This window comes from Perissodus microlepis, chromosome 6, assembly GCF_051167445.1.
Source record: "Perissodus microlepis isolate ML-2025 ecotype Zambia chromosome 6, ASM5116744v1, whole genome shotgun sequence".
In the NCBI taxonomy this organism is placed as follows: domain Eukaryota; kingdom Metazoa; phylum Chordata; class Actinopteri; order Cichliformes; family Cichlidae; genus Perissodus; species Perissodus microlepis.
In genome coordinates, this window is record NC_140466.1 from 32,331,712 (window position 1) to 32,346,847 (window position 15,136).

The 15,136-nt window shown below is 42.0% G+C and overlaps 1 protein-coding gene across 1 annotated transcript; it reads left to right on the top strand.

The window, feature by feature from the left end:
- Window positions 1-505: 505 nt before the first annotated feature.
- Window positions 506-11,533, top strand: LOC146386024 (F-BAR and double SH3 domains protein 2-like). The gene is made up of 9 exons (XM_084930088.1): window positions 506-1,381; window positions 6,675-6,772; window positions 7,069-7,221; window positions 7,318-7,452; window positions 8,732-8,815; window positions 10,307-10,490; window positions 10,575-10,798; window positions 11,035-11,397; window positions 11,480-11,533. Exons 1-9 carry the CDS (start codon window positions 1,357-1,359, stop codon window positions 11,531-11,533), a joined length of 1,320 nt encoding a protein of 439 aa, XP_084786214.1. The 5' UTR covers window positions 506-1,356.
- The last annotated feature ends 3,603 nt before the right edge of the window (window positions 11,534-15,136 follow it).

Below are 15,136 nucleotides of genomic sequence, written 5' to 3' on the forward strand. Positions count from 1 at the left end.
AAATGCTGTCGTAAATATTGCTACATGCCTGTAATTAAGACGCTGATTTTGCTGATTAAAATATTACAAATAAAGTTTTGATTGATTACGGTGAATGTTTGATGTTTGGCTGGGTTTTGATATAGAAGAGACAAATTGTGCATGATTTAGACCGGCATTTCAGTCGGCAGGGTGAGATTGAGTGGAGGAGTTGAGTGATGAATACGGGGCTGAATTATTTCATTTTTGTGGTGTGAAGCAGCATTTTGTAAGATTTTAAGTGGTTTTTGTTTCAGTTTCATCACATATAAGCAGTTGTGTTTGACGAACTTATTTACTATTTGATTTTATCATTATATAGGGTGTGATCAAGTATGAATTTCAGCACTGGATGTGGTGTAGGAATTTCATTTTTATTTAGATAAAAGGCATGCTTATTTCGGGGTCTTGCCGAATTGAAATTTCACCTATAGTGGATGTTCTTTATATGAATTGTATTTGTCACGGTGATTATAAATGAATGATTAGATACAGTGAAATTTCTTAAGGGTGTTTGTGTGTGTTTTTATGGATAATTGCTACTGGTTTTATTCATATTGAGGAGCGGATGATTGCGACTGAGTGTGTGCATAGATAACGTGAAGACGGCTTTGCAGCTGCTGGGTGTGAGTAGCTGTGTGTGTGATAGGAAGCAGTGTGGGTGACAGGAAATCTGCATGCCCATAAAAGGCAACTGCCTGACTGTGTGAAGTGTGCACCCAGAGAGAGAGAGAGTAAAATCTAGGCAGATGAAGCCAATGGATGTTTTAAGAAAAGAAATACTAATTGAATGTTTTAGTGTGTTAATACAGGTGGATTTCTCTCAACCTGGAAACTCGAGTACAGCGGCAAAAGGATAGATTAACAGAATTGGGACGACAAACAGGCCAGGCTTTGGCTTAAAATTTTACAGCTTGACCTCTCACTTTGTCCCCACCCTGAGAAGAAGCTTAAAGGACAATTAATCTCCTGATGAAGACCGACAGAACATCGTGGACTTGAAGAGTTAACCGCAGGCAAAAGACAGTGCAACTGACCAATAACACTGAAGGGTCAAGCAGCAGCATGTATGAACACCACTGATGGAACTTTGAATCACAAGCTGGAAACCAGCCATGCTGGGAGTTGACCTACAAGAAAAGACCGAAAAGATCAACGGAGAAGAAACAGAGACAGCTGAGTTTGGACTGTATTTGCTGGAGATTTCAAGGCCACACAGGACACTGTGAGAAGAGAGGGACAGGGACCAGTCAGAGGTCAAGCCCGGACGAGTTCGAGTGCAAACGTACAGGATATAATTGGATTGAAATTGAAGGCTGAACTTATGATGGTTTATAGATGTCCACCACGTCACAACAAAGAGGTAAAATAAAAAGAGCAACTAACTAACAATTACATTAATGAATAGAAAAACACATATACAAGTTGTTACATGTGAAACTATTTTTGGAAAGAATCAGAAGTGAGACAGCTTGAATCCACAGCTCAGTGCAAAGATGCATGAATTAAACCTGATTATAAAAATACATATGCAATGAAGACACGCTTACACTTATATACATGACATATATTGGGATTTCTGACCGGAGAGAGAGAGAGAAACTGGACGGTTAGGCACTGATGATAGTAATGAAAATGTCTGTAACAAAAAAAAGGGGGAGAGAAGGCTGACACAGGGCCTGGCCCGGTGTTTCTCCCCTCTTTGAATAACACAGCCAACACAACATCATTTTCCTGTTCGCCTGTTGTTGTTTTGTTTTTGTTTTTTCTCTTTATGCTTGATTACAGGCTGCTTTGCCGGCCCTGGAAGCTGAGGCTGACCTGGACTCCTGCTCTCCCCTCTACCATCTTCGATGTGACCCTGACCAAACGCTGTAGCAGCTGGACCCACTACAACAGCCTGAGAATGTCAACAGTGCTGCAGGAAAGCGATCTCAGGCAGCAGAGACGGAGAGCGCTAAACCTAAGGCCCGTTTCACTACACGGAGGAAAATTCTCAGACAGCTTCAGCTGACAGAGCTGTGACGAGACGCCCATTAAGCCCGAATGAAAAGTGAGGCCGAGCAAAAGAAGGCTGACCTTAATAACTCTGCATTAACACTGTGCAGGACAGTGATGGACCAACACGGATGATCGGGCAGTAAAAGGGCGTGCCAGAGACAGGAGGAGCAACTGAGGTCAGGAGGCACCTCAGAACGGACAAAACACGGAAGAAGATGCAGGTTTCACCTGCAGTGAGCATGGACACTGGAGAAAAGGACTGCCCCAACTGGGGCCAGAACCAGGACGGACTGAACTTTGAACAGCAACAATGGTCACAAACAGACTGAAAAGGAGGAGGGCAGGACCCCAGGGCACGCTTCAGGCCGTGGTTTACCCAAGACACCAGAACAGGAAAGTGATGAACACACACACACACACACACACACCTAAATACACTGACCCAGAATGAAGAGAAACACACACACATGTGCACTCGTTGATTGAGTGAGAAATCACACACAAACCGAAACGCTGATTCACTGAGAATTGATCCAAATACAAATACACATGCACGTGCTCGTGCAATGAAGAGTGATGCACATGCTCGTGCAATGAAGAGTGATGCACATGCTCGTGCAATGAAGAGTGATGCACACGCACACACATGCTGATGCAATGAAGAATGCTTTGCTAACAAATGCTTATGCTGATATGCAAAATGCTGCACACAAACATCCAAGTAGATAATTTTTATAAAAAGTTATTGATTACTTAGAATGTGTTTTATGTCACCCAGAGGGCATTTATGTAGATTTAAGGGACAAGATCTAAAACAGTTTGGTTATGAAAACAATGTCTGCGTGTGATGTCTGTGTACGGCTGCTCAAGGCCTCGACTGAATTGTTTACTGTGCTTCACACAGCCTGATAAGGAGCAGTGGTACAGAGTGAAAATGAGGAATTAATAGTCAAAGTTTTATTTCGGAGCACCGCATTTTCTGTGATTGAGATTTAATTCAAGGAGGAACAAAAGTTGCTATAGCACCTGAGGTTCTTATTCCCACACAATATTGTCCCGGGAGGAAGCAAAACTTTCCTGTGAATTTCTGGTTGATTTTTGGGTTTTGCTTAGCACTAGGTTGATTTTATCAGTGAGGTTTGGATTGTTTTCTTTCTCTAAGAGAGAGAGAGATGGTTTTATGTTTGGATATGTCTGCAACGGGCCCTAGTAGGTGTTATGTTATTAGTATTTTATTGGGTACGTTTGTTTTTGCTTTTGTTACAGTGCACGGAAATAAGAAAGTCTGAGTGGTGTGATTCACCGGTGGTCATATTTTGTGAGTTTATGATTTAACAGTCAGCTCTTTAAACCAGGCCTGGAAGATTGAAATTTAAAGTGCTATGAAATATTCTTACTGAAAACAGTTGCAAAGTGTGCTTCTCCATGATTATAATGGGCCCTGGAGAGATTCACTTATATGGGACATTGATCACATGAGATGGTCCTGAGCCTAAAAGGATTGCAGCGAGTCAATCCAGTCCAAAAAACAAGGAATTGTTTTCCTTTAAAATGATGACATCATCTTGCTGGTGATGGATGCTTGAATAGGTCGCGCATGAGACTCCATTATCAGCAATATCTGGTATGAATGTGTGTGGATGTATGCATGTAACTGGACTGTGATGGACTGACGACTAAAAGTTTTAACTGACTTGATACGGAGACAAAAACGGTACCGACTTTAGGATTAGTAAATGTCCACAAACAATTCACCCAGCCTGTAAAAGAAGGGTGGATGTTTTGTCTTGCTTTGTTTTGTTTTTGCAGGAGCAGAAGGATGACAGAGACTAAAGGGGGAGAATGTAGCTTCACATGAGAGTGTGAACTGCAGACTGAACCCTTTGGTTGCTAATTTTGAGTTACTAATGTTTGCATTAAGAAAATTGTGTTTTATTAGCTGTGTTTTAATTAAGGTATCACATTATATTGTGGGGAAGTGTCAAATGTTACAGTGGAGAAAATATGTTACTATTAACCATATCAGGCCACTGTAAAAAGTCAATTAAATTTTATAGAGGAAAAAGCCAAAACTTTAACAATATCTATGAATAATAGGGAAATGGTAGGCTTGTCACATTCAAAATAGAGATATGTAAAAACAAATACTGGTCCATGTGATTTAGGTTCTCCATTGAAATAGTCAATAATTTAGAAAAGTAGAATAGAACCGACGGGGACATGTGATAGGATGTGGTACTGCAAGAGAACAAGAGCAAAGTAAAGAAAGGAAAACCTATTGTGTTTAGTTTTGATAAATTCAAATTAAAATGTACCATTATACTCAGAGGATCAATATGAAATCAAATATATGCAAATGAAACACATGACTGATAACTGTTCTGTCCTGAGCTTTTTTCCTATAGCACCCACTTGACCACACCAACAGTTTTTCGATACCAAAGGAAGGTAATTGCGAATAATCGAGGGAGGAATATCATCAAAAGTGGGAAAGGTAAGCCCCGATGGGGGTGATAACACCATTAATTTTACTTATGGTCAAATTCTTAAAATTGGACACCGAACATAAAAATTAAATCCAATATTTAGAGACAGAGTGGAGCTCTAGATAAACATACTGCTTATCTAGATCGGAGAGTTTGAATCTATAATACTGTGAGATAACATGCAGTAGAATGTTGACCATGTTGAGTATGTTTATTGTAATGTGCAGAGATTGGCTAATCTGACCAGGAAATGCAATGAGCAGGAATTTCAGAACAGGTAGCGTTAAAGTCACCTTTGACAGTCCAGACTGGGATGGCGTTGGACATCCTCAGGGTGGAAAAGGGTTGGTGTGACCAAGGTGTGGTTTGGCTTGTTGTATGTATATTTCAAAATGATACAGCTCTGGAGGGACCAGTTACTTCACATAATCATCATCATCGTCTCCTTCCTCCTTCTCCTTGGTCCTTCTACCCTGCGCTTGCAAACGCTCAGCTTTACAGAGGGTAGTCTTCACGTAAACCGGCCCTCTCCTCAGTTCTCCTGGGCCTCGCTGTTGGACGCTTGGCTTTACAGAGGGCAGAGTTCGCGTAAACCGCCCTCCTTGAGGGCCTCAGACTCTCCCTGCCGCCTTCCTACCTCCTTCTGCTCCATTCTCCTGCTCCTCGCAGGCAAGCGCTTAGCCGGGTGGGCCCCAAGTTACGCGTAAACCGGCCTTCGCGAGGAATGGGGGTGCTCTCTACTCCGTGGGTACACTGTGACCCCTTAGTAATGGCGATGGGGTATTTCGCAACCCCAATGCACATTCGTAAGTTACGATGACAAACACTGGGGTCTGGAGGGACCCCGAAACGTCGGAGGAAACAACTCTCAACTTCACATCATCATCATCGACGATCTGACTGGATGGCTGTTCGACACAGAAACGTCCTGAAAGTCCATCTGTTACAATCCGGTCAGTGCCAGCGTAGCACCATCTGCTGTTTCGCAACAGAAACAACTTTTCTGTGTTTTGTTAGATTCATAAAGCTAAGCAAAAAAATTGGCAAATTCCGGTTTTAAACATAAAGCACCTTAAAAAAAGTCCCACAAAGTTGATGTTTAAATTCTCTCTTAGGGTGTAAAAATCTGCTAGTTTTAGAGCTACAGATTACTTGTTGAGCCCTCTATTGTTAAAAATAGATCCTGTAGCTTTTTTGGAGAATCTGTGGATTTAAAAATATGTTAAAATTAGTCCATGTTTTCATATTGAGAAAAAATGTAATGCTAGACCTGCCCCCATCCTGCAACAGCAGCAGTTGAGGCAATATATTTACCCATCAGTCATGTCTAGGTAGCTCTGGCTCACGTTACTGCAGCCTTCTAATCAAAATGCATTTGCAATCTCTATTTTAAATTTTATTTTCTTGTTCTCACTGCCTTGAGCCTCTTCTGTTTAAGCACATTTTGCATGTAATGAAATGTGCTCTATAAATAAAATTGGCATTGACATAAATTTCGATGCCTATCAAAATGATATCCTCAGCAGTTAAAGGTATGAGTGGTGGTAATTTTTGTTGCTTTTGCTTTCACTATATAATGAATAAACCCATATAAGGAAAAGTCATGAAATATGATGATCATGGGATTTTAATTTAACAGTTTTTACAATTCCAGAGGAGTCAAAATGACCCTTTGGACATGATGAGTGTGACGTTCTGCAAAGAGAAGGAAATCCTCTGGGAAGTTTAAGTCTCTGAATCTAAACGTGCGTGTTATGTCTGTGTTTGGGTTTGGAGTTATTCTGATGTGGTTTGTCACCCCTTACTCACACAATCCCTGGAAAATCTTTGCAGGAAGTGTACAAAATGCACTGATGTGTCACTTTTTTCCATTAAACTGGAATTTGGCCTTTAATGCAGCGAAGCCGGTCAGCTGGATGATAATAATAAACCTCGGCATCATAAACTTCTCCATATTTTACTGTGGCATGAAAGGATAAAATTGATAAGAGCTCCGTCTCACTGGTTTATTGCGAAAGCTGGTTTAAGATAAGTGAGCACAGCTGGTGCAGCGACCTGTTTCCAGATGTCCCTGGTTATGTTGATCGCTTTATTGTTGGACCGTTTCCATCTATTCCATGTGTTCCTTTGTATACGTCACCACAATAGTTGTAATTGTTTTGTTTTCAGGCCCTGGAGGATACGGGACCCAGGAAGCTTCGGAGCCAAACAACAGCGAGCTGGAGATCAAGATGGAGGTGGCCAGGCAGAGTCTCCGGAGGGCAGAGGTAACCTTTGAACTTCTAGATCAGCGATTTCTCCATCTTCTGAATCAGTTTCTCCTTATTTAAAGTTGCCCCAGTGCGCCACCTGCTGGTTTGAAAGGTGAAGTGACAGATTTAAAGGATTAATGTTCTGTTAGAAGAGAGCAGAGGTGTTTAAAACACATTAAGTATTTATTTTATTTTCATACTAATCTCATTGTGTTTTCTTTATTCTTTGGGGGGTGGGGGGCTTGTCAGTGGGTTGTGAAAGTCTGGTGGTCTTTAACTCACCTTTATTTTTTTATTTTTTTTGCTGCTAGACGGTGAAAGCGAAAGCCGAGGCCCGGCTGGACCTGCTAAGGGAGGCTGGAGTCCCGGTTGAAACGTGGCTGAAGAGTGTGATGAACCAGGTGATGGAGGAACTGGAGAACGAGCGCTGGAACAACCTCAGTACCCACAATCCTTCACTCTCCGTAAGACGAAAACTCCAATTCCACAGTGCTGTAGTTTTGAAGTATATGCGCTGTAGATTTGTGCCCTAAACGCAGATGTCGGTCTAACATCCGTAGGTAACAGCAGATTTGGAGCGAGAGGATGAAGAGGAGATGGAGGACAGCGGTGAAGTGTTGGATGACAGCAGCTCCAGCCCCTCCAGCACCTTGAAAAACTATCCACTCACCTGCAAAGTGCTCTACTCCTACAAGGTAACGACACACGCTTAAGCAGGGTCGTAGCCGATGAGTCGGTCAGTGCCCAGAGAAATGGTGACATCTACAAAGCCTCATGTGTTTGCAGCGAGTCGAGTCTGAGTTTAGTCTCCTAAACAATCAGTGTCGCTGCTCTGGAAAAAAACACTGTTTGATTGCTGTTGCAGCATCTCTGCGCTTTCTGTATTCACAACTCTTTAAAATACGTGCAGAGGCCGGCCTTGCCTCGAGCTCGAGGCACGGGGAGTGCGTGTTGGGAGTTACAGAAGCAGTCATTATTAGAAAATGCAGGAAGCTGGTGGAGCTGGATATTGATGGATGAAGATTCAGGAGCCACAAAAAATGTGTTTTTAGAAGAACAGTGACTTGCAGAGTTACACTTTCTGTCCTCCGTAAACCTCATTTTCATGCAGAATACATAAAACAGCTGGAAGTGAAAGGAAAAGTATTTTTAAGATTCTGTAGGTTTAACCATATTTTCTGGTAATTATATGATTAATATTTAAATCTTTTTAAGTGTCTTGTCATGTTCTCCTGTGCCTCTGTGGTTCTCTCCAGGTTCCTCCTTCATTAAAAGACAAACTTGTTAGATTAAAGCTTCTGTTACTGACGCAGACAGCTGGAGACTCATTCCTGTTATATTTTCTGAAAGTGTGGTTGAAGTCTGCCGTCTGTGTGGTGCATTATAATGTGGATGCTCTCTGTGTTAGCCTACAAAGCTGGCTGGGATTTCCTCCATCCCTGCTGGATGGATGTCGTCATAAAATCTATTAAGATGTAAATACGGTTAACCTCTCCACACATGATTTAAATATTTGGATTGGACGTGGATCTTTAACATGTCACCAATTATAATTCTGACTTTGAAGTAAAGCCACTTTTTGTTTTGGCTGTTTTTAATCAGTTCCAGTCGTGTTTAACCCCCATTTAGATTTACTTTCCCAAACTTTGTGGCACTAATGATTCTGTGTCCAGGTTTAAAACACCTGCTCTCTGAATTTGTACAGAAATTCTAGTGTAAGTCTGAGTTTTGTGCTGCTTTGGAGTATTAGTTGTTTTATATTACCTGAGTCCTGAGTAAAGTGTGGTATAAATGCAGGCATGGTCTCAGTGTTTTCTTCAGTGTTCTGGCTGATGTTATTGAAGCCACAGTGAGCATTTTTGTCCGTTCACCAGTGTGGCGGTATTTGAAAAATATACATCACGGGTGAAATGAAGATGGTTAAACTGTTACATCGCAGCTTTAATTTGAATTAACGTGTTTGTCTGTCTGCAGGCTTCTCAGCCAGACGAGCTGACCATCGAGGAGCAGGAAATCTTGGAGGTCATCGATGATGGCGACATGGAGGACTGGGTCAAGGTACAAAAATAACACAAACACAGTTATGTAGCAGAAGCACTCTCATGTTTGAGGGTTGGTTGTTTTGTGTATTAGTTCACTCTCTGGCTCTTAGACTGTTTGACAAACATTTAGTTTCAGTTTTTATAAGACCTCGCACCGGTACAGACTATCTACTGGACGTTTTAGTGTTTCTCTGGGATCAGTTGGACTGATGTGGCTTCAGGAATTAGAATAATTCAACTAAAATGCGTGCGGTGCATTGAGGCAGGTCAGGTTGGCCTGGGTGGTAGAAGCTCTGCTGAACATAAAGACAAATCAAAAAATGTACAAATACACAGTTCTCTGCTTCTTTTTTTGGCCCCGCAGCCGTAAAGGGCTGATGGGAGATTCTCGTCACCCAGCCGGGCAGGCAGGTGGGCGGGCATGGCACCCAAGTTTGTGAATGCAATAATTCATGAATGAGGCAGTTTTTAAATTCATACCTTAAGTGCAGCTACTGAAAATCTGGGCCAAATCCTGATTGATGGTGATCCAATCCTGCCTCAGCAGCGCTCCGGTGTGATCACAGTTTGTCAGCTTCTGCTTTTTAACAGCGGTTCGTGGACTCTTGATCAGTTTTAGATCTGCGGAGTGACCTGGTCATGGATATAAAATGTTAATTTGATGATCTCCCAGCTACTTAGTTATCATTTTCACTTTGTTTGTCACAGACTGTTACAAAGTTGCTCCTGGACCTTTGGGAGAAAATTTGAGAAGTCTTTGAGGACATTTTTCGGGTGGTCAGTGGTTTATACTTAAATGTAGAAATGTCAGCTGTGGATGCTCCCATCATTGTGTGAAGTCATTCTTTTATAAACGCCTCTGCAGAGCTGCTGGTGTGTAGTCATTGTGTACTTTGTGTGTGGTTGTTTTCCGATCATTTCCCTGAAGGAACATTGTGCATTGTTGCTGTTTTACTTTTGTTTATTGTGTAAGTCTGGCTTTCCTGTGAGCCATTGTGCAAATGTTCCACGTGTTGAGCCAATATTTTATGTATATTTACTTAGGTGATTATCTTCTCATATACAGATATAGTGTTTTAATGGGGTATTTATTTTAATGAATATAATCATACATAAAAATGTGAGCAATATCATTTATATAGATCTGTTTTAGTGCTGTGATTCCCCACAGCATGCCCCAACAGAGATCCCAATACCTCTGAGTGTTTTCAATCTGAATGAAAATAAGTAAGCAGCGGAAGGGGAGGCCACCGGTGTTCATGAAATCAAGCTTCATGAATTCAGCAGAGGCTTGTTTAGGATTTTAGATTTCTCGTTAATTCAGGAAGAGAGAACAAAAGCTCTCCTATTATTCTCTTTGTGGCTGTTATTAAATTCTGGCGACGATGCAGTGATATTGTTACAGCCCTACTCTTTACATCTGACTTTATTTTTTCTCATTAGGAGTTTTCCTGTTGAAACATTTTTGGCTGTTGTCATCGTCTGTGTGCATTGTCTGTGTTTCCAGGCCAGAAACCGTAGCGGACAGGTGGGCTACGTCCCAGAGAAATACCTGCAGCTGCCCTCCTCCAACAGCCTGCTGAGCATGCTGCAGTCGCTGGCCGCGCTGGACGCCCGATCCCATTCCTCCAGCAACTCCACCGAACCTGAAACCGAACTCCCAACCGGCTCCGTCAACGGAGACTCCAGTGGTGAGATCCGCCTCCACCAGATAATATCGGAGTTTTGATTTCCTGCTTTGTTTAATACCCTCGTTGCCACTGTCTGTGTTGCAGTTTCATTCGCAAAGGCTTCGTACGACTACGCGGGACAAACGGAAGATGAGCTGTCGTTCCCAGAAGGCGCCATCATCCGCATCCTGAGCAGAGAGACCCACGAGGACGATGGCTTCTGGGAGGGCGAGTTTAACGGCGTTGTTGGTGTGTTCCCCGCAGTTCTTGTGGAGGATCTCACCGTGACCAGCGAGAATGGAGATGGGCAAAGAGACGGCAGCGCACAGGTAGGCTCACGCTGACTTAGCCGCTAAATTTCATGTTCTATACAATTAAAGTTCTTCTGGTTGAACGCACACACACTGTGTCCCCCCCTGGATCAGCTGCCTCTACATCAGCGCAGTACGAATCTACTGTAGCAACTTATTTATGACACTAAGTACTGTGTTGTTAAATAATTTATTTCTTTTTATTTTATATAAAATATTAAAGTTTGCACACCTGTCCACTGTTTGTGTTGAAGGCTTCCCCGTCCACACTCTCTCAGTGCGAGCGCTCCCCTCGTGGTCCCTTCCAGCCGGGACCTCTCCACAGCAGCCCCCTTCAGACCCCCACCGTGTCCTCTCCAGTGTCGAGTCCCTGCAGCGCCACAGCCTCTCCCATTGGCCGGCCACCCTCCTATCACAACGGACACCACAGACCGCCGCCGGCTCCACACAAAAGCCCCTTTCACAGTGAGAATCTCTGGTTTGTCTGTGAGTGGTTATCTGTAACAAAAAAGGCTGGTGTGAATAATAATCTGCCTCCTCTGCCCTCTTCAGGTCCAGCACAAAGCTCCCCCCAACCCCCCAAATACCCGGAGAGCGGCGGTGGCACCATCCGACCCGTGAGTAAAACCTTCTGTGGTGACGTAAATGACAGCAGACCTTTTTTATCTTCATTTTAACTGAGCCGGTGGATTTTTACAGGTACGTGCCAAAGCAGCATCCTCGCGGGCAGGTGAAGCGGCGAGAGGAGGTTGAGATCACACTGGTGTGAAGGCGGCACCCCCTCGAGCAGGGACTCGTAAAAATACTCCCAAAGGAAACCCAAGGAAACTTAAAAACTCCTGAAGACGCCTGGAGACGGAAGAAGCCCCCCCACTCGGAGAAGGAACACCGCTGCGCCTTTTTCTTTTAACTTCCCGTTCAGTGTTCTCGTTTCTCAACACTACCTTACCCAGAGTTTGTACAAGGCTTCATTCTCACCCCCGAACAGTTAATAAGGTGATAACGAGCAAAAGAAGTTGATAGAAAAGTTAACATCATTTTATCCGTTAATAAAAATCAGTGTGTTTGGACTCGCTGGCTGATATTTTAGGGAGTCGAGCTCATTCATTCCCTTGCAGAGAGCTCAGTGTGGTATCATTCATCAGTTCGAGCAGCCAGTTTGGTTCTAAAGAACATGCAGCTGACTGAATGAGGCGTTTCATGATATTTAACCCACCGACAGCATAAAACAGAGTGGTTAGCTGATGAGCAGACCCTGGATTTTCTGTTGTTTGAGACTCGGTCATAGCAGCGTTTCATGTTAAAGTAAAACATGTTAGACTGGACTGACCTTGACCTTTGAGAGGTCAAACTGAAGGAAGCGTTTGTGTTTTACCTTCATTTTTCTGTTTATGAACAAAGACACGAGTCTGCAGAACATATCGTCGATCAGGCCTCTGTTCCCTAGATTTAGACACATTTCACACCCCTTCAGTGAGTCTTGATAATTTCAGCTGTGTTCTGAAATGAGAAACTGAACCCTTGAACACATCAGGGAACTGTTCAGAGGTCCCAGAGACCTCTATAGGACCAGAAGTCTTTTACAGACGCAGGGGTCGCCCCCTGGTGGCCTGTAAATAGAGTACAGTTTTTTTTTGTTGCTTCACTTTTCCAACCTGGCAGCTGTGTCAATGTTCTGATGTCTGTGGTCCTTTTTGGCAGTGACGTCATTCCCGAGTTTGTGCACTCCAGCAGGAAAGTCAGAAAAGCAAAGTAAGATGGGATTTATTTTAGCTGCAGCACGTTCATTGATAGAATGTGGTAAGTGCTTAGCGTGTGGCTTATATCATGAGTCACAAATACAGGTGAGTGACAGAGCAGATTATGTTTATGTTCTCTGTCACCATCTTGGATTGTTGAGGCTGCTCTGACTTTCCAAGAAGGAAATACTAGTTGAGGGGGAGTTCCAGATGAAAATTACTACTGGGAGCTCAGGAATTCCGACTTCCGACTCAATCTGGAATGCACCGTAAGCCAAGGGCCAACAAGACAACAGCAGATATTTTGACGTCGCCCCCTGGTGACAGGGCAAGGTTACAGCACCATTGTACAACCACACCGCTGCCTTCAGTGACCTTGCTTTTTAGGTGTAACCACTTTTCTGTATCTCTGTTGACACTTAATCGCAAAAAAAAATGTTGTTTGAAGTCAAAATACAAAGAAATTGTGAGCAGTAATCGGCAAAAATAGTCTGATAATCGCTAATTACATCATCAGCAAACCATAAATCAATTTTCTGTTTTCACCTGAGCGATCTTTAGGCTGCCCGTGCTCCACACGGGTATTGCACATGTTTTCACTTCTTTTTTGGCTTCATTAGTCGATGATGTTTAAGATAAACTGCCTCCTGGCTCCGGTTTCACATTAAAGTCTCTGCAAGAAAACAGATAAGTTCTTCCTTCAGCTCGTCGGAAAACATCACTTCTAACTGATCGTGTTATGGATGCCTTAGCTGCAGAATTTCTCCTCGTTTATGGATTGAAGAAAGAATTTTTTATGTTATAGTTATGATTTCGCCCCCGTTGTGTCTCACGTCGTAGCTCTTTGTTACCACCATCAGATTCACGTCTATGCAACAGAGCTGCACTTGTGAGCAAACCAAAAGTCTCGAAAAGAGGCTGGTCCTCTCCGCCGACACACGTGACCGCTCGCGGTTACACAAACAAGGGAAAAGTGGCAATTTTTACCTGTGATTGTTTTGGATCCCTTATCTTTTTTTCCCCTTCTAATGTTTAGGAAAAGTTTAAAGTGGGAAACATAGCACGTAAACACACAGTCTAACTCTTTTGTTTTTATGTTGCATAATACAGAAAAAAACTGTTTTTACGACACTAATGATGCCAGTAACAGTCGCTGTTGGGGAGGACCGTTTACACTGAGCATGTGCAGTTTAAAGATGCCTTTTATTTTTAAGGAGGAAACCATCCTGAGCTGCTAGCTGTCCAGTTTAAAATCTATAGTGAAGCACTTTCTGATGTCTTCTTATTCCTTTTCAGTATTGTGGATGTTTTCTTCAATATTTCCTGTTTGATGTTTGTTTACCAGCCGTATTGGTATCAATACTTCCTGTTATTTAGCCGTAAATAGCCATTGTAGTGTCTTTGATTGAGATATGACTTATCGATCGTATTGATAGTTTACAGAGAGCTTAGAGATGGATATCTGTGCAAGTAATGGCACAGCTTTTTTCCCCTTTTTTGTTTTTAGAATTAGGATTTTAAGAAAACAAAAACAATTAAACTGTAGCTGAATCTGATCAGAGGAAAAGAGGTATCCGTCAGCCGTGACGCTGCGTTCTCGTTGATCTCCTTGAGATCTGAATGACATCAAACTTATTTTTGAAGTTTGCATTTACCCTGTTGTATTAAAAGAATACCTAAAGTTTCTTTTCCATTAGAGAATTTTTTGTTAACCTGTTTACTGGTCTTGATTATGCATCAAGTCAGAATCTGAAATTCATTTTTTTTAAAAAGGACGTAAAAACTCCCACGTTTTACAGCGTCGGCTATGCGGAGGCTGCCAGGCGTCGTATTTACACACCCATGGATGTTTAACTGTATTTATTGTGTACAAATAAATGTGAAATAAAGATAGCTTAAATGGAACAAGACTCTGTTTTAACTCTTAATTCCTGCATCCACCTGTTTAAAATATATTATTTTAAAATAATGTGTTACATGACTACACAGAAGGATGTTTCTAGTAGTTTGCTGTAGTATATAGCAAATATAAAAAATATAAATAATTCTTAATTTTAAAATAAACATTAATCTGATTATTAAAAAAATTATTGGACAAAAAGTACATGGAAAAAAGAACTCGGTGAAATGGAAAAAATAAAGTTCAATATCTTGAAAATCAAATAGAATACAAGCTTTGTTTTCTTCTTTGTTTTCTGTATTTATCTGTTTGTATAAGACAAACAGTTTATCATAAGTAACTGAAAGTCTTTCGGCTCTTCGAAGAAAAACTGATGGGATCCAACAAATAAACATAACTAAAAACTGCAGCCTCAAAAGTAAAACTCATTTGTTGCTGATAACGAACGCAAATCCAAAGTGTTGTTGTTCCCACCCCAGAGCAGCAGGTGGCAGCAGCACGATACAAAGGAACTGTACTGTACTGGGATTTATGTTCGTTTTTTTTTTTTTTTTTTTTTTCCAAAAGAAGAAGCCGTTTTTAACGTAAACTGTTGATTAAAGAGTTTTTTGTTGCAGTTTGACCTTCAGCTGAACTTAATGTTGGATTTCTATTGATTTTAGAGAAGCTATTCGCTGAGAGGTTGTCATAATTCATGCATGAAAGGGTTAAAACTTA

Bases quoted from the DNA above. Each gene is read 5' to 3' on its own strand.
- LOC146386024 (XM_084930088.1), top strand. From the start codon at position 1,357: ATGTCCACCACGTCACAACAAAGAG. The intron at 7,222-7,317 runs GTAAGACGAAAA...TAACATCCGTAG, and splicing joins CCCACAATCCTTCACTCTCC to GTAACAGCAGATTTGGAGCG. The intron at 7,453-8,731 runs GTAACGACACAC...GTCTGTCTGCAG, and splicing joins AAGTGCTCTACTCCTACAAG to GCTTCTCAGCCAGACGAGCT.